The sequence below is a fragment of the Amblyomma maculatum genome, chromosome 8 (assembly GCF_055883805.1).
Source record: "Amblyomma maculatum isolate TAMU_Amacu chromosome 8, ASM5588380v1, whole genome shotgun sequence".
NCBI classification, from domain to species: domain Eukaryota; kingdom Metazoa; phylum Arthropoda; class Arachnida; order Ixodida; family Ixodidae; genus Amblyomma; species Amblyomma maculatum.
The window spans coordinates 101,213,749-101,240,646 of record NC_139351.1 but is presented as its reverse complement, the minus strand read 5'-3'; the positions used below and the strand labels follow the sequence as shown (position 1 = coordinate 101,240,646).

The 26,898-nt window shown below is 44.7% G+C and overlaps 1 protein-coding gene across 4 annotated transcripts in view; it reads right to left on the bottom strand.

The window, feature by feature from the left end:
* Positions 1 to 6,813: 6,813 nt before the first annotated feature.
* The window catches only part of LOC146182000 (oxysterol-binding protein-related protein 11-like), a 36,225-nt gene continuing 16,140 nt past the window's right edge, over positions 6,814 to 26,898 (bottom strand). For 3 of the 4 annotated variants that reach the window (XM_084576998.1, XM_084577001.1, XM_084576999.1), the window contains exons 15-22: positions 24,247 to 24,379; positions 21,825 to 21,935; positions 21,176 to 21,330; positions 17,360 to 17,476; positions 14,609 to 14,770; positions 10,564 to 10,650; positions 7,841 to 7,962; positions 6,814 to 7,276 (exon numbers count right to left, since the gene is read on the bottom strand). In XM_084576998.1, the coding sequence (XP_084433124.1) occupies positions 7,873 to 7,962; positions 10,564 to 10,650; positions 14,609 to 14,770; positions 17,360 to 17,476; positions 21,176 to 21,330; positions 21,825 to 21,935; positions 24,247 to 24,379 (855 nt within the window). In that variant the 3' untranslated portion in view covers positions 6,814 to 7,276; positions 7,841 to 7,872. The remainder of the gene's footprint in view (positions 7,277 to 7,840; positions 7,963 to 10,563; positions 10,651 to 14,608; positions 14,771 to 17,359; positions 17,477 to 21,175; positions 21,331 to 21,824; positions 21,936 to 24,246; positions 24,380 to 26,898) is intronic. The other variant, XM_084577000.1, reaches the window with a different exon arrangement.

Sequence of the window (26,898 nt, the reverse complement as noted above, 5' to 3'; positions counted from 1 at the left end):
TGACGTGTTCTAGGAGTCCGTATAGGTGCGATGTGAGGAAAATGAGCCTTAGGTTTTGAATTTCCAGGCTCTTGCCCAGCTTTGGAACGAAGGCAACTTACTCATGCCTCCAGGGGGCCAAACATTTCTCCTTTTCCCAGCACTTCTTGAAAATTGTTCAGTGATGCACTATCGAGGTTCCTAATCATCTTGTTGGTTGTCGCTACGCAGCTCCCTGTGGCGAGGAAGTGTGCAGCCGGTGCAGCGCCGCCCTTAGCTCTGCCACAGAGATCCATTTCTGGATTTGGCGGCCCATTGTACTGCGGGAGCTTTTTTTGGTACGGACGTGTAGGTACTTGTCCCTGAGCGATTCGAGGAGTTTGTCGTCCTCAAACATCTGTGCGTGTATGACTCTGCTAACCTTTTTGCTGTGCGACGATTTGCAGTTATTCGGGTCTGGGAGGTGTCTAAGGTGCCACGTGTACGGGGGTGAAATAAAACCACTAACACCGAGAAGCGCACGCAAAAAGGGGAGATGAACGCTTCACGTGGCTTCACGCTCACGGCACGCGGCGGTAAGTGCGTACGAGTCGGAACAGCGACTCAGGTGACGGCGGCGGACTCCCCGGCAGAAAGTCTGAACCGCGCGTGTGCGAGTACACCGGCCGGAATACATCAAATCGCAGAAGGCTTTCTCCTCCCAGACTGTGGAGAGGTGGTCCCCTGGCTATGCCAGGAGGAAATAGGGTTGGCCACAGCGGCGTCGCTGCAGGAGACTGCGAGGGGCGGTGTGCCCTTAGGTGTGCCCTCCTCTCACCATCCTCCCTAACAGCGCACGCGTAACCTCGCGATAATTACGCGCGGCCATTACAATGGGACAGAGGATTCATGAGTGTCCTGAGAATACAGACCTCTTCAACCGCCAAACAGCTTTGATGTTACAGACAAGCTCAAGACACATAAGACAAAAAAAAAAATCTGCAGTACGTTCGTATGCTTTGTTCATTTTAAGTCATACCAACTCTTATGCAGGGCAAGCAGAACTTTTTGCAGGGTAACTGGTGCGCCAACACAAAGGCAAAGTCACACGGACAAGTGGAGAACTTTGTGTATACCGCTTCTTGCCAAACAGATGCGGCCGGAACTTGTTTTTTTGCCCAGATGACAGCGAGGCACTTCTTTTATGTAGTAGAGAAATTGCACCCTGCCTTGGAAAGGTCTCGCTAGCATACGCAATAGCTCGCTAAGCGCCGTCCCGCGATTGCACAAGTACTGCTCCCAGTCCTTTGTTGCTGCCGTCGGTGTGGAGTTCAGTGTCGGCGGTTTGATCGAAGTGCCCTAGTACAAGTGGTGTTTGAAAGGCTTGTTTTAGATGGCTGAACGCTGACTCTTGCTCCTCGTTCCATTGAAAGGCGACAATCTCTTTTGTAAGGTGGATCAGGGGCGCAGCGACCTGGGCGAAGTTGTGGACAAAACGACTGAAGTAGGCGCACAAACCAATAAACTGTATGCTCTTTTTGTCCGACGGCCGTGGGAACGACGCTATGGCTGCTGTTTTCTCAGGATCTGGCTTCACACCCGCGTGACAGACGATATATGCCCAAGAAGCTAACTCGCTGTACGAGAACCGGCATTTTGAAGGCTTGAGTGTGAGACCGGCTCTCCGTACCCTGGAGAACCACTTCGAGGCGCACAAGATGGTCAGCAAAGGTGTTTGAAAATATATCATAAATATAAATACACAAGACAGGTCTGCCAGTACTTCAGTCCGGCGAGCAGTCCATGACTCGTTGGAGTACATAAGCCAAACGGCATCACCTTAAACTATCCGGTGTTATAAACGCGGTTTTCTCCCGGTCTCGCTCATCCACTTCAACCTGCCAGTATCCACTCTTTGAATCTATCGACGAAAAATATCGGGCGTGACCGAGCCGATCGAGGGTGTGGATTCGGGGCAGCGGGTATACATCCTTCTTTGTCAATTTAATGAGTCGCCGGTAATCTACGCGCAGAACTGAAGCGACCTGTCTTTTCTTCTTTTTATACCAGCGTGCATTGGAAGGCTGGATGACGTCGTCTAGAATTTCAATCATTTCACACACTTGCTCCTGTATTGTGTTTATTTTAAGGGAACCAGGAATGGCGGTTGGCGAATCGGGTGTGTTGCACAATTGACAATTCTGTGTTTTGCGACGGGCGTCTGGCGATCACATTGATGTCGTGGAAAAACAATCGTACGTTGTAGCGATGTAAGAAATCGAGAAGATCGAGGTTTTTTTGTCTAGGATCAGTTGCAAGGCCTGTTTTTCTTGTGGTCCGGATGAAGTCTTGCTCATGAAACGCAACAGCCCCGTGAACGTGAACGTCACTAATTACTTCCAAGATCAACACCGTGTTTACAAACAAAGGGGGCGCTCACGACACGGCAGCCCACTGGGGGTGAAAAGTAGGGTTAGCGCCCATAGGAATACATGGAACCGTAAGATTTCAAACCAGTTTTCTCTTTTCACGGGACATCTACGATGCCGTGATTCGACACAGAGCAACCATGAACCCCCTAAAACAGATAGCGAAAATGTAAAATCTCGTTACCGAGGCGAAGTATTTTTAAAATACCGCGAAACATGTAGGGGTGCGAGTTGGGAGGGCGACCCGTAGAAATACATGTAAACACAACTTACCGGAACATTTTTCTCATTTCGCAGACCATCAGAAGTGGTGGCCGGTCATTAAACGTTGACCAGCGCTTTGAAGAAGTGTGTGATAAAGTATGGTGCGTCATTACGGAGTCAGTCTACTTTTAAAACTCCTCGAATAACCTGTGTTATGAATCCAGACGCGTCAATTAAAGCAAGCTGGGTGTAGCGAATCGCGCAGTTTTGCTTACAGTCTGATATGCTGCCGCAAGCGTAAATAAGCTTGATAAAACTGTCGCTCCAGTGATACGTCCTAGACAGAATTACATTTAAAAAGCAGTTGTCAAACGCCATACAACACTATGGACCGAACGAGATTCGCGCATTGCAGCAGACGACAGCGCAGCAGACCCACCGCGGCCGCCTCCAGCTCCGGAGCGCCTGCTGGCGACAGCGCCAGTGATGCATGGTCGTCTGCAACTGTGCGCAGTCAGTTTATCGCGCTGTGAGCGGTCCCGCAAGTTGTCAGACCTGCATTACTTGCAAGAGAATGTAGTGTGTCATTCAACATGACGTCGGGGCTTCGTACAAGACGTTCATCAAAAAATGAGAAGGGTTCAACGCTGCTGAACCGAGCAAAATGTTGCGGTAAGTTGTGCTTACATGTATTTCTATGGGTCGCCCTCTCAACTCGCACCCCCATACGCTTCGCGTTTTTAAAAATACTTCGCCTCGGTAATGAGATTTCATACTTTCACGATCTGTTCTAAGATGTTCATGGTGGCTCTGTGCTAAATAACGACATAACATGTGCCCTGTGAAATGAGAAAACTGCTTTGAAATCTTTCGGTTCCATATATTTGTATGGGCGCTAACACTACTTTTCACCCCCAGTCGGCCCACGCTGGCGATAGACGCATAGACGCGCTACCGCATCGTAATTACGTCACAGATCGGCTCTAACTGTCCCTTTCGTCAGGTGTTGCGGCTCGTTCCTAAAGTTGGTCACGATGACGTTCCCGTCCTTCGTTAACGTTTCCTATCTCTCTTGCAACGTCGATTCCCCTCGTAAGCATGCAGCATTTTAACAGTTCCTTCCATGACACCTTCGCCGCAAACTGATGTCTCGGCTCTAACAGGCAGAAAGACTGTCGACAGCGGCAGCAATTTTACATGTTCGGAGTCCACTCGAAGCACAGCTCGGCTCGCTACATGAGGCCTTGGCGATAAAGAACGTAAGAGTCCGGAGTGTCAATTCGTTGTCTCACGTCGATCCCTGCACCATACTCGCTAAGAAAGTCCATCTCCAAAATAACAGCTTTAGAGCAATGTTCTAAGGTCACAAATTTCGCGGGGCACGTCACATCATGAATTCTGGTTCGGGCGACGCATTTTCCCTCCCGCTGTTCGTATTGGAGAGCCATCCCACGGGGTAGTTACTTTTCGCAGTCGGCGGCAAAATTCTCCACTAAATGCCGAATAATTATCGCCTGTGTGATCGTTCGTTGCGCTCCATCGTAACGTACATGGAGGCACTCTGCCATGTTCTTTGTTTCGGCCGAATTCTGCAACACCACCTCCATGCGTTGCCGTACTGTTTCCTGGACGAGGAAGAGGGGACAGACCCTGATGGCGAGACCCGCGAGGAGGAAACTTGGCGACGTGGAGTTTGCACCGGCGACGGAGAACTTCGAAGATACTCCTGCGGTTGTTCACCGTAACGGGGGCGTGGATCAAGTCGGTTGAATCCTCGAAGGCCCAGTTCTCGATACGGGCAGCGACAATACATGTGGTCCGGGCTCACCGCAGTACAAACACGACTGCCTGCCGGCGGTCCTCCAGATGTCGGACTTCCTTCGCTCTCGCTGCTCCGTGCCGCTTTGTGCCGCTGCTACAGCGGCACAAATTCGCGGCGCCGGGGACGAGATCCTCAGCCCGGGGGTACAGGCGAGGGGCAGGAGGCGGTCGTTCACCGTCGGTTGCGTATCTAGAGCAACAGCTGCTACTCCTGAAGAGAGTGCAAGTTGCACTTCTTCCCGAACGGCTTGCTGGGAAACATTGCTCTGAAGATGGAAAAAACCTCAAGTTCTTCTGACACGACTTCGCGGATGATTTCGCGAATATCGGCAATGCCAAAGCCTCTTAGGCCAGACGAGGCGAAGCTCGATACGTCTGGGAAGTTGCCCAGTCGCCGACAGTGGTTGTTCCTTGTGGCCAACGCACGCTCGATGGTAGTCGCTTCGTTAACGAAACTAGCTACTGTAGTCGGAGGATTTCGTATAAATCCACCAAAGACCTCATTTCGTATGCCTCGCCTCAAGACGCATACCTTTCTGCCCCCTGTAGTCCTAGGGTCGGCGCGAGAACTTAAGCGCAGAACGTCCTCGATGAAGCTTCTCACGCTCTTCGCTGGGCCCTGAATACGAGTTTGTAGCAACTCTTCGGCATGCTGTCGTCGGTGCTGGTTCGCGAACATGGGTACCGGTTCACTCTTGCACCTCTTCCAAGATGTCAGCGAAGCCTCGTGGTTCTCGAACCAGCATTTCGCTGGTACCTCCAATGAGAAGCAAATTTTCTGCAGGCATTGATCAGGTGTCCGCCCGTTGTGGCGAGCAACCCGTTCATAATGCTGCACCCAGTCTTCAACGTCATCCAGGACATCGTCATGGAACAGAGCGACAGTCCTTGGTGTTACAGACACGTAAACTATCTGTGCCACAGTCGCATTGTCAGGCTGTTGCGACTGGGAGGCCATAGTGACGTTAGCCCGAGACATCTACCCCTTGGCGAGGAGTCCGAATTGTGGCGCTTGGCTTTGCTGACGTCGGCTAGCGTAGATCTCAGGTGCTGCTGTGGACTTCAATAAAATCCAGAGGCCAGGACATAAAATTACAAGGGTTCAGCACTGCTGAACCAAATATTGAGCGAAAGCATTAGCTGCGAGTGACCGAGCGTTCTTCTCTTTTTCTTCTTCCTCAGCCCACATATAAAGCTCTATGAGCGTGCCTTAGTGGCCTATAGGGGTAACGTGAATTCCAGGGTTCTAGTAGGCTGATTCTGACATAACCGTCATGTGAAACGAGAGACCCAAGTTGGCAGCTCCTGTTGACCGCTTGAGTTGGTAACCCAGCTCTCACCCTAGTGTCACGAGGGTTGTGACGTCACAGCGTCACGTGAATAAGGTGTGGCTACCGGCCGCGCTACACTGAAGGCTCGGAACCTAGAGTAGTATTGCTTTCGCAATAATACTGGGCTCAAATTGCGTGTTGGGGTGTACTGCATGAGAATCTCTACCCTGCACCTGAACCAATGTCACGTCCTGACGCACAGGAACGCTATGGCAGTAGAGACCTCAGGTCAACAAGGCAACAGCAGCAGAACCAGCATGCGTGCCAGTCACAGCAGTAGCGTCATCTTCGAAGCGATCACGCTTCTTTGTCTTCGGGCACTACAATATGCAGGGCAAGCCTGCCCAAATGCTGGAATCACAAAAAAATGAATGAGCTGAAATTATACTGCAGTTTTTATGACTCATAAGACCTAAACTCGTCTGTGACATAACAACTGTCATCATTCCAAATTAACTGCACGAAAAAAAAATTAAGCTCTAAATTAAGGTGGTACATATATGTGATGCAAAACTGTAAGATTGTGCTTTTTTGACAAGTGCTACACTCACCCCCTGCTCAAGTCTGTCAACAGCCCCGTCCACAACAACTCCAGCCACACACACCATGAAAAGACTGTTTACCCTCCCCACTGCCCGGACATCTGTGCATCTGTCATGTTTTTTTATTTACATCCCAAGGGGTGGAATGACTTGCGAAATACCCAACCTTCAGGTAATCCATTGAATGATTCATGTACTTGACAACCACTCCCTCATGTAATACCTCTTAAATGGGACCTTTGAAGCAGAAATAAATATGTATGCAAAAAACTAGCAGGGAAGCATTTTGTATTGCTCTTGTCCACCTCGGCCCTTTTTACACAAGATAGAGTCAAAGATACATGGCTTTCTCGAAACATTTCATCCTAGAGATGCCCTGCACAGGGCCAAGGAGAAACTCGTACCGACTGTATCACTGGTGGATGCCCAATGACACTGAGGATCCAACCTCCCGCATGCGAGGCAGACGCTCAAAATACTAAGCCACTACTGTGGCGATGTAGAGCGACAAAGGAACAAGAAAATTCCTTTAGGTGCAAAAACGGTTGGTTTTTCTTCTTTAAAATATAATTTCCAAAATACATAACAATATCAGAACACTCTGGTTTAGCTTTCTTTTTTGCTTTCTTCTGTACAATATATACTCAAGGCAACAGTGTAAGATGGTTGAAAAAAAAAAAGTGCAGCCAGCTTTTTACAAAGCAATGACTCGGCTCAATGCGCAACCTAACCCGTCTCTCTGTACACTACAAAAGCCATTGTGTGCTGGTGGCAAGGCTACTTCTTGAATGCCTGAAAGGCCGCCGTTTCGCTCTGAGGTTGGTCGTTCGCCCAGTGGGTGTGAGATGATGCTGTTTCTCCTGTGTCGTGCCTGACACTTCGTAAGCTGTTTGTGGGCCCATGGAATTTCTTCACAGGTTCCAGAAGAAGGCTAGCTTGGTTTGCCGAGGGGATACTTGTACTTCCATAAGCTTCCATCTAGTTGAAACAGCTGGAGGAAAAGAAAAGAACATACTTTCACTGCACCACCAATGGTTTTCATTGTGCAAATTTATAAGCCTCCTGTTCAGAGTTTCTAAAATACTATTGACCATTCAATTATTTCATAACAGCACTAATTTGTACAGCCAACTCTTCACAATTAGAACTTAATGGATGCCCAATATTCTGTTGAAATTATATGTGACTCAAATTAAGGGAAGGTTTCCAACTATATATGACAAACCACATGCAATTTGTATTTAAGGAGAGCTTTTTTTAAAAGCTACTGCAAGATTAAAATGTCACTTTGAGTAAACCAATGCTTGAATCAAAGCGAGTCTGTTTCATAAGTGTCATTTAGCACATGTGTGTGAAATACAAACAATATAAATATAATTTTATTTTATCTTGTTTGTGTCAGCAGAACTACTATTACCTGGTCATGTCACGAGACATTTGACAGCAGTAACAAGCTGAGTGAAGCCATGCCGCCAATGTAACCACTGCCCACAATATGGAAAAGAGAGCAACTAGTGTCTTTAGCACGATGGCAAGTCTGCAAGGGAACAGCTACCTTTCCTGCCCGTTCTCCCATGTAGCTGCCTGTTAAATGGAATGCAAAGTGCACCCCTGGCTTGTGGCACAACCGCTGCCTCTTTTTCTCATCCTCCCACACAGTAGCAATTTCAAGGTCAGCTAAGGAGGGCAGGGGGGGGGGGGGGGGGGGGGGGGGAGAAGATCCAACAGACATTCATCAATCCTTTCACTGTGCTTATAAGTGGACAACTGAGTGAGCAAGCAGCAGCTGCACTTTTGGAGGATCGCCACTCGGCACAGAGTGCACCTAGCTTTATGCATAAGTGAGGTCCAAAGGCATGCACTGCTAACACAGACTTCGCACATCACACTGTGTGAACACTTCAAATTAAATGTTTACATCTAACTTTTAAAACTCATTTTAAAGAAACACTGAAGACAATATCCCTCAATATTTATTCCCAGTCAAAATGAAATGTTTGGCTCTTTCAGGCTAAGTTACTGTTTGCTTAGCTACAAAAGACACATTTTTTTACTAAGAAGATTCGGCTTGTGAAACTACTTTTTCCACCCACTCGATTAAAACTCTCGGTGTTGATAACAAAAAGGACACCGTGGCCCCCTCATTGAAGGGAATGGCAGTCCAGCCTAGTCTCAGGGATCCATGACAAAAACTGCTTTGACACTATGCATGGTGAATTACCCCTACATATCTACCTGAGGCAAACCCGAGGTATGCCGTAGTGGCGGACTTCCATAATTTAGACCCCCCAGGATTCTATAACATGCACTGACATCGGACAGTACACGTGTGTTTCCACTGAAACACGGCCATGATCGAACCTCTGGTTGAACACCCTAGCTACTGAGCCATTAGTAACGAAACGAGAACTATGCAGTCTGTTTATGGAAAATGCTGGTGGTATTGATACCTGGGCTTCAGTTTTCAATCTTATCTATCTTATAAAAGCTTTTTTATTTTTTAGGAAAGTATGCTTTTTATCACTAGGACATAATACAGGTCAGCTCACCTCATTGTCCTAGTAAGAAATGGCAGTTTGCATTTGTTCGCACTCAACAAAATCAAGTCACTGTGGCAAAGAGCACAACACACAAAACGTTTCCTATTTAGATGCCAAACCTTTCTTCGACCTTTGCGACCACCATGGAAATGAGCCCGACACTTGGACGTTGAAGGCACTATAACTCGGAGCATTTGGTTTGAGGCTTTCCTTCCAAGCTTCTGGTACAGTACACACCAAAGTGGCACACCCTGCCACTAGAAATCGAGTGCCTAGACTAGCACATTGTCTACACAATGCATCAGCGATCTGTTCGTGAACTTCACACACGTAGCTCTTTTAAAAACCAAAGGGAGCACATTGTGTGCATTCAAATAATGCACTTCACAAGTGTGGGTCTGGTGTGGCCACCTGCATTCGGTGCTGACTGAGGCTATGAAGACTGGTCCGAGTATAGTGACCCATCTCACCCGATGTCAAGAAGTCTTCTTGAATAAGCTCATCACCCATGCAACTTACACGCCACATATTATGGATTGTTGGCGACAGTACACAGATGAATGATTACGTGCCCCCACTGCACAACTCTAACGTGCAGCGGCATATCTCATCTATTCTGGGATTGCCCTGCTTTTTCTACTGGACGTTCCGAGATTAAACCCTACCGCCTGAACTACCGTTCCCTTCTATGAACTGACGCTAACACACAAATGATATTTGCCACGTATGGCTCCCTTAGTGGCCTGGTCAGAGCAATGTGATTTGAGTAACATATGTGCAAACACAGAAGATTCTGCTTACTCCCAGTTACCCCCTCACATGGCCATAAGCCTTTGTATTTAATAAAAAACTTTCAACTCAACTCACAAGTGTGAATGAAAAATGCATTTTATATCATGTTAGCAATACTAAAGAGGCACACCACAAAGAAAAAGGGGCATCGTAGTTCCGAGGCTACTGTCATGGAATATGGAAAACAGAAAATAACAAAATGAAAAACTTAGTTATAACAAAACACTTGAATACCTCAGACTCAAATACATATAATGTGAAACTTGGATGCAATGAAGGACTCGCATACAACAAAATACTCTGATATAATGATAGACTTTACCCACGTCCTTCTAATTTTTCGTACAGTGCTGTAGAAACTAAGGTATGGTGACGTAAGCACTAAGAACATTGCTAATGCACTAATTGCATTAAATGCAATCGTTGCGTGCGAATTCTCTTTTGCTTTGTACTAGCTATGTCTCCCCTGAGCAGATAACGCCCATGAAAAAAACACAAAAGATCAAGTGCAGAAGTAACAACTGAATCCAGTCTTGTGAAAAATTTCAAACTGCAGCTGCTGCACATAATTCAGTGTGAAGACATCCACAGTGGCCACCTTCAGCCACCAGTATGCTCGTAGCATTTGGTGGCGCTGCACGTCAAGTAAAGCAGAATGTGTCTTTTGACACTCCAGAAGACGTAATCCCTCGATTCAGACCACATATACGCGGTGTTAATTACACCTGGAGACACTGACGTTCCATGCCATAAGCAAAAACTTCTTTAGGCAGGCTAGAAAATCACTATTTCTCGCCCTTTCTGCCCTGCAGCTGTCTGCAAATTTTAGAAAATTTGAAAAGGAAAAAATTAACAAAATGTTATGTGGTAGAATTCTTTGGGAACTCACGAAGATTTCCTTTTCACCTAGTTTAAATAAGACCAGAAGGCAAAGGAGATGGTTCACCTTGGCATCGTGGGTTTGTTGCTGCACAGTTTCTCCCTCCTCAGGGTCACCTTTTTCGTTCGGTAGCTGTTGCAGCCGGTCCTCAATCTGTTGTGTAGAGCCAGTGGTTATAAGGAAAGTTACACATGCATCAAGGCACACTCGACTTTCAAAGATGCCCAATGCATAATGCCTCTTGTTTAAAACTTTAGAGGTAGTAGTATGCACCACTGTATGCACCAGACCAGAATGACTGGTCCACCCAAAACTGCAGATAACCAGCATGAGTTACTCTGAGACCTTTCCTGATCAGGGAAACCTAACTAATGGCGCTACTTAGAGATGCCCAATAATGGAACAATCCAACCAAGTGCGGAGGTGGTACCCAGCTTGCCGCAGCCACTCTCACTTTTAAAGGGAAGCTGAAGAGTTTTTTGAATTCATTAAGATGCTCACGTGTGGATGTGGGGTCCTTATAAATCATACGGGTGAAATTTTTTTGCAGATTCATTGCTTAGGAGCGACGTAATGGCCGTTTAAATTTGCGCGGTAGCTCCGCCCCCTGCCGTCCGCCGAGCGCTGCTGATGACCCTGACGATGCGAGCCGAAACCGGAAACCGCGGAGTGATGACGTCAAAACTGGTGATCGCCGCTTCGCAGCCTCCGTGACCGTACTTCTTTCTGCCTGTGTGCCTGCATAAGCTGCTTGGAGCTGCACTGTGTTTCTGTATTTGTGCGTTTTTGTTGTAAGGTACAGAAACGTGTACAGTATCGAGTGACGCGGTGGATCCATCATGCCGGCGTTCTGCGCAGCCTTCGACTGCACAAACACCGGCGCCCGCGACGATGTGATCTTTCATTATTTCCCCCAAAATAAGAAGCTTTCCGCGAAGTGGCTCACTGCAGTTAAGCGAAAGGATTTCAAGCCGTCAAAGACAACAGTGCTATGCTACGTGGATCAGTGCTATACTACATTTGCTCGCCTCAAAATTCACTCATTACCAAAGGACGTTTCCAATACGTGGAGGTGCTGACACTTCGCTTTCGTTCGAGTCAAAATCACCGCTTGAGCCAGCATCGTTTCTTTCTTGGGGAGGTTTGCTCTGCATAGACCGATCACACCGACCGATTTGCGCATGCGCCGGGTTTCCGCTTGTTGTAGTCGGCTGGTCAGCGCGAGCACATACGACTGCACTCTCCGCAATCTGCGCTTCACATGAACTCAACGCATACTTCCCATACCTCACTGCAGAGAAAAATTCGTTGTCATTATTACAGTGACTGTTGATGCAAAGCAAGCGCTCTAGGGGCCTTAATTTTTGTTCAACCAGTAGCCTCCGATTCAGTTGTGAGGAGCTTGTTGGAAATCAACGAGAGCTGCGTACAAAAAATCATATCACGGTAATTTATGGTTCTGGTAATTGATGGTTGATTGGTGTATGAAAGGCGATGGCGAAATAAAGAAATTATTGTAATTAATTGATGAATTAAAGAAAAAATGAATAAATTGGATAAAGAGGGGTTCAACGGTGTCAAAATGCTCAGGATTAAAAGCCGATGCATGATGCTAACAGAAATTTTAGATTATGTAATTAATCAATTATGTAGTGACCTAATTGAAAAAATGAGAAATTAGAAAAAGGGTTTTCAATGTTGACCAAATGGTCGTAATCAAAAGCCAGTGTTTGATGATCTAATAAAGAAAATTGAAAGTGTGTATTTGCTCAAATATCTGAAGTAACAAAAACAAAAAAAAAAAATAAATGGGGTTCAAATGTGCTACATTTCATAAAACGAAAAGTCAATGATTGATAGACTAATCAAGAAAATTTAGAGGGGGAACTGACCAATCATTTATTCAAAATAGAGGAAAAACTGAAAGATTATGAAGATGGGTCAAATACACAAAATAAAAGTAAATGCTTGATGACGATAATGAAAAAATTAAAGCATAAAAGTGACCAAATAAATATCTCAATGATTGTATGAAATGAAAAAGTGCACTTAACGATGACAGACTAATTTTGACACCTTTGAACTACCTTTTTCGATAACACAGGATTTTCAATCACTTCAGTTATTTTTGGTCAATTACGCACTCTAAATTTTGTCATTTAGCACCCTCTAGCATTGAATTTTTATCCTGGGCATTTTGACACCTTTGAACCCCCCTAATTTTTTGAATTTTGACTTCTTTCAAGTATTTCAGGTAATTAACCAATTACACACTAAATTTTCTTTTTTAGTGTCATCACGTGTTGGCTTTTTATTTTGAGTATTTGACACATGTCAACCCCCTTTTTCTAATTCTTCATTTTTGAAATATTTCAATTACTTAATAGATCAGTTACACAATAAATTTTCCTAATGGCATGATCAAGCATTGGCTTTAAAGTACAAATAATTATGACACCATTGAGGCCCTGTTTTTATTTTTAATTTTTTTCCATTTAATTACACATTCTAAATTTTCATAAACCGATCCATCTAGCACAGGCCTTTCATTCAGATAATAGAACATACAAGTTTTCATTTTTCAATTATTTCAACTAATTAAGTGGCAAATTACACTAAATTTTCTAAGCATCATCAAATTGTCTTTTCATCTGAGCGTTTTGAGACTATGGAACCATCCATTTCCCAATTTCTTTTTTTCCTTATTTAATCAATTATTCACACTGATTCCATTAGCTCATCGTCACCTATCAAATACCAATCAATTATCAATCAGTATGACAAATTACCAGCGTAAGGATTTTACGCAGTGCTCCTTATTTCCGACATGCGAGGCCAACAACTATTACGTCTACTACTACAACAGCGCCGACGGCTATTCGGCCGAACGAGCTGTATAAGCTATTGTATAAATTCATACAACTGGAGTAATACATGTGCTATGTGCTGTTACAGCGCTCAGGAGCGAGACAGATGAATTTTTCCAATGCACTAAGGCATACACACGAACTAAAAATTGTTCGGAAACACGGCGCGCAGGCTGTCCGGGCGACTGGAGCAGCCGGTTGACTACATGTACAAGCATGCACCGCGACAGCGGCAGCATCGTGAAACTGGCCGGTGGGATCAGTCTATTGGTTCGAAAATATAGGCCATGACACCAAGATCCTCCGGGTAATCGTCCATGTGTTCCATCGTCATATAAGAAGCAAACCAGCAGCATCAAACCACCGTGCGCCGCGCTTAATATGCAGCGGCGCGACCGCGCCGGGCCCATCGAGCAAACATCTTTGTTGACGTCACAAGAGGCCCAACCAATCACAGGAGGCAGCGCGGCGCGCGAGGTGGCCCGCCGCTGCTGCTGGACTTTTCGCCAAAATAAAATAGGTTTGCGCTTTCCTTTGCCTGATTTCGATGAGAAATTCGAATTCCGAGGGTGGAACATAGTAAAGTGCACCTCTTCACTCAATTTTTCTGGGAAACCTTTCAGCATCCCTTTAAAGGAGTAAGGTCAAAATTTTCAGACTATGGCCGTTTTCATTTTGTGCCACATAAATTGCGCACTGTTTGTGAAAGTTTTGATTTCTGGGTGTTGCAAGCTCCAAAATGTCATTCACAGACATATGACAAAGAATAGAGGTCATGTGCATAGACAAGTATAATCTGTCTGCTCCACTTCATACATGGAGTTCCCAAGCCTTCTGCAATGTGCTACAACACCTAAGGCTCATTACAATATTATTTTAATTTAAAAAATTTTCTGCTACAATGGAGCATCGCTGAGCCAGTGAACTCACTATCATCGCAGCAAAAAACTTTACCACTCTGTGCCGCGTACACAGTTTTCACAAAGAACAAGAAAGAAATGTGGGCTGCCACTTAAACAGCAAACCAACAGAATGGAAGGCGAGTACCAACTAAAGGCATTGACTTTGTGGCCCAAACAACCAGTGAATGCACTAATCTGCCCCGCTGTACCCACATGATAATTAGACTCGTAGAGATCCGTGCAAAGCATGTTACCCTGTGACTGCACAATCTCAAGTGAGTGCTTCGCTTGAGCACCAGTACCCGATGCTGCCTCCCTGGCTCTGCTGTCCTTGCGCCTCACCTGGCATTTGTGGTGGGATGCCAGCACTGCGTTACCAGCCCGCAGAGCCTGAGTCACGGGTTGCCACAGACGCCTGGACTCAAAGCTGTCCTGGGTATCCACCGGACGGCAACGCTTGGGGTGCCGCTTCAGCTCGGGAATCTTCCACTCCTTAAAACGGCCCTGTGGGTGAAACACAGCCCACACTATTCACACCCTTACAGAAAAAGAGAGAGAAAAAAAAAAAGACTACAACTTCAAGTTCCACTCAACCAGTGACATCAAGCTTCCCACCGTAGCTTTAGGCAAACCTGTCAACCCATAATAAGGCTGCCAGTAATTTGTCCTTGAGAGTTCCTTGGACTGCCAGAAGATCAAATCAGTCAATATTGTCGACCATAAACCCCGACTGCTCATTGGAGGGTCAAATGTTAAAGTTAAAGCTCAGCTACTTTGGTCATCTGATGAGAAGAGAGGAGTCGCTGGAGAAAGATTTGATGTTGGGAAAGGTTGAGGGTCGCCGGAGAAGGGGTAGGCAGCGAACGCGATGGTTAGATGGCATCCTCGAGGCACTGCAGATTAAGTTATGTGATGTTAGGAAGATGGTGAAAGACCGGAAAGCGTGGCGTGACATGGTCCATAGGGTCACGAAGAGTCGGACACGACTGAATGACTGAACTGAACTGAATTTGTCCTTATAAATGCGTTCATAACATTACGCACTGCTGCTTCTCTCATAACAAAAAAATATCCCGTCTTTTTTCCTCACTAAACAAAGTGTGAAAGTAGAAATAGTACTGTGGTTAAGCAGTGGAGCAAATTACAACATATGTCAGATTGCTTTTGTGAGTGTGCTCTACAGTATCACAAAAATTTGAAAGCAAGCAAGTCCGAATTACAAGGCTCTTGGGAGGCACTTCAGTTCAGTTCAGGCGTTCAGTCGTGTCCGACTCTTCGTGACCCTATGGACCATGTCACGCCACGCTTTCCGGTCTCTCACTATCTTCTTAACATCACATAGCTTCATCTGCAATGCCTCGAGAATGCCATCTAACCATCGCGTTCGCTGCCTACCCCTTCTCCGGCGACCCTCAACCTTTCCCAACATCAAATCTTTCTCCAGCGACTCCTCTCTTCTCATCAGATGACCAAAGTAGCTGAGCTTTAACTTTAGAATTTGACCCTCCAATGAGCAGTCAGGGTTTATGGTAACTTAGATAACTCTTTAGTGCACTAAGGCGTAAGCCATTTGAGACTCTTTGCATGCCTATATGAAATTCTTTTAGTAATAGGTGTTTTCTAATTCGTTACTAACTTGACACAAATTATGCATCCTTTAAGTTGTTCAATCATTCTTGTGAAGAATCTCCACTTCGTTCCATTTGTTGCGACATCATAATTCACGATTCCTTATTTTTGACCCAAATTATAAGCTTTTTGGTATTTGTAAGCAGTAATTACGATTAATTACATACTTTTTGATCTAATTTGACACAAATCCAGCCTTTTTTTCCTTACTGTGTGACATTTTCATACTGCTTCGACAACTTCTGGCTGATATGACCTCACAACCCTAGCTTTTTGCTTTTCTTTTTACCCAAATTATATCCTTTTCGGTGATGTTAAGCATTAATGAGTCCTAATTAGACATTCCTAATCTAATCTGATTTAAACGCAGTGGTTTTAACTCCATTTTGACATTTTTTGTGCTACTCTGACATCCCCCGTTTCCACGTTCCTGCGGCTATGCCGACATCAGTGCTATATCGACGTAAATTTGATATTTTTTTTGGCTCTAATTAATTAACTAGTGATTCTATAGGCATCAAACTTGGATTCCAGGGTCATTTTTTTCCTCCTCTGTCTCACACAATCATTCTGTTTCTCTTATATTTATTAGTTCCAGCATTAGATGGTGCGGACAGGTTTTGGGACCACACACTTTCTAAACCCACCCATGAACCAGAAAGGTTTTGGCCAATAACATGACATATGAAAACATAGCTATGGTAACAAGTGGACAAAGGAGCCAAAATTTTCTGCAACCATGCTAGCAGCTGACTACAAACTTTCCAGCCTCAACAATGTATAGGAATGTCTAATTAGGAACAATTCCAAAACTGAGTGTAAAAATACCTGTGTATATTTACGACACAAGACACAATTGCACAATCTGAGAGGAGACTGTTGACTACCATTTATCTCTTTAAGCATCCACGGTATTGCCATCGCACCCTTAGATGTTGCACAATTTCGTTGCACAGAAGAACACCTATGTCAAACCTCGCATCTTTGTAGCCAAGAAATGTGCCAATTACATGATAACAACTGGCTGCAACAGGCACTGGATGCAGAAAAACAGCAAAAAGTTATTCTGACACTGTTCAACTAGCGTAGATAGAATAAATTTCCAATAAAGTCATTCTGAAAATTCATAAATGACTGCAGCCAGATTCCAAACAAGTCTGTACAGTTAACCATAACACATGTACAGTTAACCCTATCATCCAAGCTGTGCGTAAGTAGTATGTGGTTGCGCTACCTCTCGCCATTTTGGTACCCGCGTGAGGTGCTAGCAAAAGCTGCATCATGATTTTTCTTGTATCAAGTGTGTTTGCTTCAGCCCCCCACTGAGTGACACTACAATTTTTGTTGCAGAGAATACATATCACCAGGCATCACTTTACTCTCGGATAATCCCTTGGTTTCCAGCTCAAGGCACACACACGACACCACATGCGCAGTACACGGATTAAACGAATAGTGACTCACATCTGCATGCTGCAGCTCCAGCCTGGTGTTCCACTCCCCAGAAAGCTTGCACACCGTCTCTCCTGCAGCAGACTTGACTTCACCAGAGATGCAATGCAGCTTGCCTCCATAAAACGGCTGAAAAACGCAGGCCTTTAGGCTTCGAGGGCTTCCCAAATAATGGCAGTATTAAGCGAGCTTTGAGAAAAAAAAACAGTGAATTTCAGTATTGGATGTTTAGCCTACTTCCTTATGATACTATTGCTAATTAATGAAGCAGTTAGGTGCACAGCAGCCCATAAATGCTGCAGTATCTCCAACAATATGCCACAGACTGAACAGCAATAGCTTGAGTTGAAGTCAAAACGCACGAATTGCACGGCCATGCTCTCTCTCCTGTTCCTTGCATCCGGCGGCTTATCTCCCTTCTCATCACAGCTTGTTTTAAGCACTCAGGCTAGCCATTTCCTTACCTCATCACTAGTGCACCACAAGCTACACTAACTGTAGTAAGCGCAGAGAAAAACACATACTGCCTGCCACGTTCAACAGACTGTGTGTCACCATGCTCAGCCCTTTAACCGCATCCCCTAAAACTCTCTATGAAAAACCTTCTAACACAAAGAAACTGGTCAGTGGTCGAATTCTATCCTCACAAACCGAAGGTTTATCCCCACAAAGCATAACCCATCATATATTAGGCAAGAAACTGAGAAACCGTGGAAAAGGAACAACAAGAATGCTTGATATTACTATAGACACCATATTCTAGTTGCAATTTTTTTTCTTGTTAATGATGCGTAAGTCATTCCTGCATTTTGATCCGCACACAGTTTTTGCTTACGACCACTAAATAACTTATAATTGAATTTTCTTTTCTCATCAGTTTCGTTTTCGATATCCGAGAGATGGCTGTGACGTCACAATCACGTCTTGATGCGCGGCGTGAAAAACATATATTATGGTGAGGCAGGCTAAAAGTAAAGAAAATAATATGCCTCTGCCCATGCCACGGCATGAAAAAACAATGATATACACTCATTCTTCACTTTTAACGATATCAGCTCTTAAGGCAGGCTAGCTTTATAACTGTAGTGAATTCAAATTACACAGCAATGGTTATATCGCTGTATTTTCATTCCTCGCGTAACCTAGACTTGACAGTGACGTCACAGCCATCACTCGGCTTTTGAAACCAAAACCGGAACAGGTGAAAAAAGAAATTCGATTATAAATTATTCAGGAGACGTAGGCGTATGTGATGTGGTGATCCGTGTACAGTAACGCCCTAGGCATCATTACAAATAATAATACACGAACCTTAAATGAGGTGCCGATAGTCATTTAACAAATAATGCAGTGCCATGTTAAATAAATACAGTGAAATCTCGTCAGTGTAATCCAGCATATGTTTTCCTTTTATTTTTGCAGCCAAAGCCTAGAGGTAACAAGCTTTCTATGGTTAATATGATCATATTTCTACATGGGTTTGGTCATACGATCACAAATATGGATACAAAATTCTCATAGTTTTCGATTTCAATCCCAGAGGCAGCGAAAAAGTCCTAGATAAAGTCCTAGTGGGAAGTGATAGCAACTGCTGTAATAGTAACATCTGCGGAAGATTATCAATGTTTGACGTTATCTTCAAAAGATGCCGGATTCGCTTAGACACCCATTTACACAATGACACCCCCTCCCCGCTTTTGTCGTAGACTTTTTCTTTATTTTCGCATCCTTGCTGCTGCAGTGGCAACATGCAAGAATGCTGTGCCTCGATAACATCCTGGCGTGTTTATCTTTTGATTAGACTTCCTACAGATATGGTACTCTTGGTGAAAATGGCAGAGCACTAAATCTTAGATGCTTCCCAAGCTTTGTCAATGGGTGAAGAGCTAAACGATGGAACTGCCAACTCATTTCTAATAGTTTCAGAGAAGGTTCATTCTGGAGATTAAATAATGAAAATCTTAGCGTAAAGTGACAGATTATATCAAAGTGCTGCAATAAATTAAGTTCTGTGCCAAGTATGCTTCATTCGTAACCTCTTGAGGCCTGTTTTGGATAACACCATTTTCGGAACGGATGTTTACTGCTTTCAATGGTCATGAGAATCATATGATTGAGATTACACTGTCACAATGTGCTGGTAGGTTATGGTACATGATGTTTGTTTCAAAGTTGTACAAAGGCTATGAAAGATGCCTTACACTCCTGGACCACTTTCTGTGGTTCAGTGACCAAGGCTATTCAGGAAAGGGAAGAAGGTGGGCCTTTGCCCCCATGCCATCGGTTGGGGTCTATCTAAGCACTTGCAACCCCACAACGTTTCTCAAGTTCCCCACCTTAACCCTTCCCCTCCCATATTCCTAAAACAAACAATGAACAACAAACACCCCACAGCAAACCCCTTTCCCGCATAGCCTCCACTGCAAAGGCTCCCGCTTAGTTTCAATCAAATGAAGTACTTTAACATGTCAGGCACTTATAAGCGCACAACTTCACACAGCACATGGTCATGTTTTGCATTTTGCTTCTATCAAAATACAGTCATTGTGGCAAGATTTAATCCTGTAACCTTGGGACCAGAGCTAAGTGCCAAAAGCCACTGAGCCACAATGACTAATGAAGTTTAATTTATTGAACTTTCCAGTTTGATCAATTAACTGCATACAGTAGAATCTCAGGATAATTCGTGGAATTCATAGGCTGGAGAGTGCAATGTGTACAAGTGCAGAATTTCGGATCTTGCGGAGAGTCTCTCCCACGCCATTACGGATGATACGAATGTGCTAACCACGACCGCAGCCTTGAACACTACGCATTACCCGCATGTTATTAGCATCCACGACCTCCAGCTTAGCTGTACGCAGCGAAAAAAATATGTGGTTACTGCGCGGTCCGCAAATCGCAGAGGCAGACGTCGTGATCGCCTGTTGCGCTATATGCACCGCAAATAGATGGCAGCAGCGCACGGCTCACACATCGTTGACTCCACGACCGCCAACCGTGCTGTACGCATCGCGCTCGCAAATAGCCGATGTCGCGATTGCCAGTCACACTATGCACCAAGAACAGTTTGCGAGGGCACACACAGCGAGGGCACATGGCCCGCACAGGGAGCAGTTTGCGGAAGCTCGCACATTGCCAACGTTGCGATCGTCTCCCGTGCTGTATGCTCTGCAAGTCACGCTGTATGCGCCACGAATGACGAGCTGCGGCCGTGCGTATAAATAAATCTCCTCGGCCACAGACAGATCTGCGTGAATGGCTTTCCCATACCTCTGCATACTGTTTTTTGTTCGACTCGATATTACGAATTTTCGGATGCCGGATTTTTTCGCGGCTCCATGAGATTCGTATCACCGAGGTTCTACTTTTACATCGCTGTGTACTTCACAAAGAATAGTAGAAAATTTATTTCATCTAATGAAACACTATCTGTATTTGAAGTCAATTTAAAACTATATCCTGAATTTCGTCCGGTCGATGCTGGGAGCTGGGAGTGCTCACATTTGACAGATTTGGAGTATTAGCCGAGCAAAATGAGTCGCACTGCATGACCTAGGAAAAGAAATACTTATGAGGAAGGCTATATACCATACTTTGTATGCATGCATATGCTATTTCTTGTGTACTTGTCTTGCTGTGCTTGTAGAGTGATCACTGGTCATAGAACGCAACAGACACTCCCACTCATCTGGCGTCTGTTGTTTTATCCCTATACTTAACACTAGTCCAGTACCCACATATCCAACGTTGTAAGGCAGCCCTTCATTTAATGTGAGAGTTCATCATGTCAAACACGCAAAGTAATCCCCAAGAGGGGTCACCTGCCTTTGTGTGGAAGGTGATTGGGGCCACTGCTTCATTACACGTGACAGTGACTCTACCACCGAGCTCCACGTAGGGCTCGCTGAGCAAAGACCGCCAGAACATTGTGGGGAGTCCAATGCTGTACGTCTCCCCATGGCATAGCAGTCGCAGTTCAACTGAAAGAACCAAAGAGGCCCAAAATGTGATTGGCATTGCAGAGTAACTTCCTGGGACAAGTGTTTTCTAGGACTTATTGCTTTGGCACAAGCTCAGAGAAGGCAGTGAAAGGATGCACCTTTCCTACAAAGCTGCATTGTTCATGCACACCACTTCTATGCAGCCTCCCAAGATCAAATGGTCGATAGAGGCTGATTTTTGGGCTAGCTCGTAGAGTTTGCTCATTGTGACGAATGATGAAGCTAAAACAATATGGGGACACGAGCGCTGTGTCCCGTGTATCCTTTATATCCTTTTTTGCCCTTCAGGCTTTGCCAAAATGACCTAGAGTGCTGCTGAGGTGTTGTGCAAACTGGACACTGGCAATCGAAATGACAGTGAGAGTTTGTTAACTACTCTCAACTTGTAAGCAACACATGGGAGGTAATGGAAGCAAACCTGAGTGGTTTGAGAACAACCGAGGAGATCACAGTGTGCACACTGCACCACTCACCTTTGCCCAAGAACTGCAGGCCCACATAGTTTCCCATGAGGTTGGACTTGATGCCGAGCGACGCTTCGAGGCACATCTGCTTTTCCAGGCATTCAACGTAGAAGGCACTCACTGAAAAATTTGGAAAAGCAGCCATTTCCATTAATCATATTAATGAAACACAGGACTGGGATCGCAGACCTCAGCAGAGGTAGCAACAAAAACCAGTGAAAAAAAGAAAAAGCATGTCACACAGGGTTAAGCACTATGCAAGTACCTGCACTTATCTGTGGATGAATAGTCACGCAAACCTGTGGGCCACCAGTCTGGCTTAAATGCCTGGAGAGCTCTTAACACAACCTTGGAAAAAGGCAAGCACCGAGTTGCTACGACTTCAACCAAAGCAAACAGGGGAATCCCCAGCTGAAGCAAGAAGTTACTCGAGGCAGAGTATACTTCAATCTAGGGGAGCACCTTTGCATTCACTGCAAGAAATCTGTCAACTATGAACACTTGAATCTACAAAACAAGCTGTGCCGCATAGCAGGTGATGGAGCATTACAGGTGATGCAGCAATGCAGCAGCCAACAGGAACAAAAGCAATGGCAAGGAAGGCATGATGTGGTCATTCCCACTGTCAGACAGCTTCAAACCCAGCTCAATTCTCACACCCAGAAATTTCGGACATTTTTTGGGAGAGAGTTCTTGAATGCAATTTTTTCACATATTGTACAGCTTCACAATCACAATCAATAATATATCCGCAGATCTTTCCTCAGCAAGCTTCCAGATGTTTCCTATCGGTTTTGACAAACATACCTCACTGATTTGCCATAGCAGTTTGACTTATATGCCATGAGTGGAGGACAAACTTCACAAGCAAGATTTTGCGACACAGTGAAAATTTGATCACAAGATCAAAGCTTAGAATCCTGATGTCTTTCTCTTTGTGAACATCTGAGGGTGACGAGCCTGTAAGCATTTGAGGGTGACAAGCATGTAAGAGTGCCTCAAAGGTATTAGAGCAACAGGAAAGCTTGCAAAGTGAAGTGCTTTACCTCCAGAATTTGGGAAGGAATACTCTGCACTCACGAACATACATACTAGTATGAATAACTTCTTTAAGCTTTCCTGAACAATTTCCTGTTAATGCGTGTGAATGCATTTATATACTGATGTGAAGTAAACTGATCAACACAGTGATTTTAGAATTTTTGGTTACAAGAGACATGTTTTTTGGGTCCCTTGAGTGCCTCTTGTAACGAGGTTTTACTGTAGCAGATCTTGTGAAGCAGGCATAGGTGAGAAATTCTTCTGTGCTGGGAATTAGTACTGAAATTATGATGATAATTTGAAAGTATAAAATGCAGCGCCCGGTTCAGATGATAAAGATTCAAGGCCAGGGTCCAGAAAGAAGCTGCATATTCCAATTTAGGTCGGGCGCTTTATAAAGCAGTAGTTTAACTCGGCTTGAAGAAGATAGAAATTTTGACGCAGATACCCCAACATGCGGTTAACATTGTTAGTAGCAAATTGGATATGCAGTTTCCAAGAGAGGTCAGAAGTTATATGCACACCAAGGCACTTATATGAAGCAACAGATTCTAGAGGGATATTGTTACATGAAACGTTTGGTACGGCAGTGCGTCGAGAAACACACATGTGTTTACATTTATTTATCACTGTTTAGTTCCATATTCCATAATTTACACCATTTAGAAGTTAGGTTCATAGCAGATTGAAGAATAAAAATGTCAGATTCCCTTTTGATTGCCCAATAAATAACACAGTCATCAGCAAAGAGGCATATAGAAGAAGCGATAATGTTAGGCAAGTCATTAAAATGAATGAGAAAGAGTAAGGGCTCTAAAACCACAGCCTGAGGAACACCTGAGCCCACAAAAGAGGAATGAGAGTTTGTATTTATTTGCAGTTATACAAACTGAGTGTGGTTTGTGAGAAAAGACTGAAGCCACAAAATAATGTAAGGGTTAAGATTAAGATTGCCCGGGTTGAAAGTAGTTGGTGAGAGACTCTATCGAAGGCTCTAGAAAAATCCGAGTAATGTCCAGTCTGCCACAGAAACCCGGTCAGGAATGAAGTGCAGATCATGTGTAAAGAATAGAAGCTGGGTCTCTCAAGAAAATGTTTTTTGAAACCCATGTTGGCAATGACTGAAAAAAGAATTCAAGTAAGTTTAGATCCCTAATTCCTATCTACATGTGCATAACAGTATCTTACAATATCCCCACTTTGCCTCACATTTAAAAGGTGTCTCAGAATCCTGGACTTGTTGCAGACTTTTGACCATACCTGGAGAATACAGGTGGAAAAGTGACGCATTCCTCATCCACAGATCAGATGACTGTTTATAACATTAGATGAATTTTTGTCACATGCAGTTTTTTTGCCTGGTAAGGCCCCAAACGCACAGAGCACATACCTGGAGGATGGTGGGAAACCTGCTCCGCCACGAAGGTGACCTGCGTCCCTACCTCGCCAGCGCCACCTACTTGCCAGGAGCAGTGGAACATCTCGCCAAGCACAGGGTTGTACGGTTTCCTTGCTGACCGGCTCTGCAGAAGATTAAAGCGCGTTCTTCCCTTACAGAAGTTCCAGTTCAACACTAGGTCGTACACAGGTGACATTAGCCAGCTTAGCAACAAGCTGGAAAAAAATTGGCGGTCTAATCCGTGCTACGCCTCGATTATCTCACTGCAGGAATGGATGCATCATGGCCCATGTTCTATTGGCATAAACAAAGCACAGGTTGCGAGGAAACTTAGTTTTGATCAAGTGAGTGTTGCTGTGCTGTCGCCCAGAAGGAGTAGCGGAATGTGACAACGAAGTAAGACACAGATGATGCTGGTTACAACGACGTGCCGTGCAAAAGTGTACTCAATACGAGATGCACTTTTGGTAGTCGCCTGAAGTGGCTTATTAAAAATAACCATAGCTCATAGTGTCTTAGCAACATAGGTGGCAGTTGATAAGTGCAATAAACAAATTTTAAAAAATGGTTGTTGAGGCACGAGGACCTGATTAGTGGTATATAAAGCTACTTTTTGGACAACTGGCGCCTTCTTGTACCATTAACGCGATTCAAACAAAACTGCAGTGCGCAATGGCTGCACGACATGATACCACTGGTCCAACAGGTAGCTTCAAACGGCTCAGGTGCAGCATTCCTTGGCGCAGGGCTAGAAGCAATCACAGACTAACAATCTTGTACTTTCGGAATGTCTTTATTGGAAGTAAAAAATTAAAGACTATTTACAGTAACCACTTCTACCCCTGGCAATATTTTGAAGTAATGCTTACTACAACAATTTATGACAATTTATGAAATTGCTCTGATTGTAACAATGCCACATAGGGATGTCTACTTACCTTGGTGGATGGAACCATGACGAAAAACAGGAGTTGAAAATGTAGCCATTGACGCATTCCTACATTAACAAGCTAGTTATTGGGCAAGCATAGTGTCCCTCACTAGGAACGGTGAAACTGAGTTCTCTATATTCGCAACATGAGTCACAGAAGGGTGAACACTAGAATAGCAGGTCACGCAGTACCTATTAACATATTTACACGTTTAGCACACAACAGCACCTTGCATCTTCTTATACCGCAGTTTTTTCTCCTGCTTCTGTAATAAACGTCTTCTGCCTCAAGTCACGTAAGTTCAGTAAATATCAAGCTAATTGCGACTAATACCCCTGTCACACGGACAGTTTCGATCTTCATTGAACTCTGTTTGGTTTGGTTGGTGGGGTTTAACATCCCAAAGCGACTCAGGCTATGAGAGATGCCGTAGTGGAGGACTCCAGAAATTTTGACCACCTGGGGTTCTTTACCGTGCACTGACATCGCACAGCACACGGATGCTTTGCTTTTCGCCTCCATCGAAAAGCGGCCGCCGGGGCCGGGATTCGATCCCGCATCCTTGAGAACAGTAGTCGAGAGCCGTAACCACTGCGCCACCCCGGCGGGGTTCCATTGAACTCAATCTGCATTCAACTCAATGCAGATCGAGGTTGTTACACGGCAACTTTTAAGTGCAATCAAGCTCGATCCTGCTTGACTTCAAGCTGCTTCCTCAAGCGCTTGAGATTTCAAGCACACTCGAAAGCTGTCGTCGACACCCTTATCACCAGTGAGCTCTAAAGCGCACACGAGGAAAATTTCTCAATGCTCATTGAAAACGCCCGTGTAGCACGGGACGCTTCAATCCTTCTTGAAAACCTCAATGCAGATCGAGTTCAATGAAGATCGAAAGTGACCGTGTGACAGAGGTATAACACACTGGTCTCCTCTTCCTTTAATACTCAAAGTTGAACTGTGCACCCAGAAAGATGCAATGAGGCCAATTATCTCCTTTGCTGAAAGTGAAAAACAGAGTAAAGTGCAAGAAAGAATTGGCAATGAAACTAACAGCTGGCCTTTCTTGACATGCACCAATTGTCACTCACTCTGGAACACACGCCCTGATACTGGGAGCTCACCTTCTTCGATGAAAGAAATGCCCTTTTGCATAAGGCAAAAAAGAAGGGCAACCCCAAGGCCCGAGTTAATACTTCAAAAGCAAACCAGTGTATGGACGAATGCAGCCACATCTGGCTGTTGTTGTCTCAGCATAAGCTGCTGTATATGTATTACTTGTAAACAGTACTACATTAATCTGCTTTGGCAGTGAAATATATAAATGCAGGCAAAGTGTTCATGTTCTTGCTGAGCTTTTTGCATTATGCACAGCTGCAGATGGCATAACCGAAAACAACTTCAACACTGCAGTAGGTGTCATGTCATTTCTTGACTTTATCTTTCCTTCTATACATTTAGAAAAAAACAGTACTTCACTTTTATGGCAGCCTCTAGAGATGAAAGGCAAAGGTGCGAAAATCTGTTTGCTTCAGAGAAGACACTGTCGGCATAATTATCCGTCTAACTATCCCCACTACTGCCTCTTCCAATTAATCAGAACCTGTATAAGCTACAGATGGCACCTTATTCCTGCAAACTACCTAAACCCATCGGATCACAAATTTCTGCCAGCCCAGCTACATTTGCCCATGCCCATTTCCTTTTCCTAATT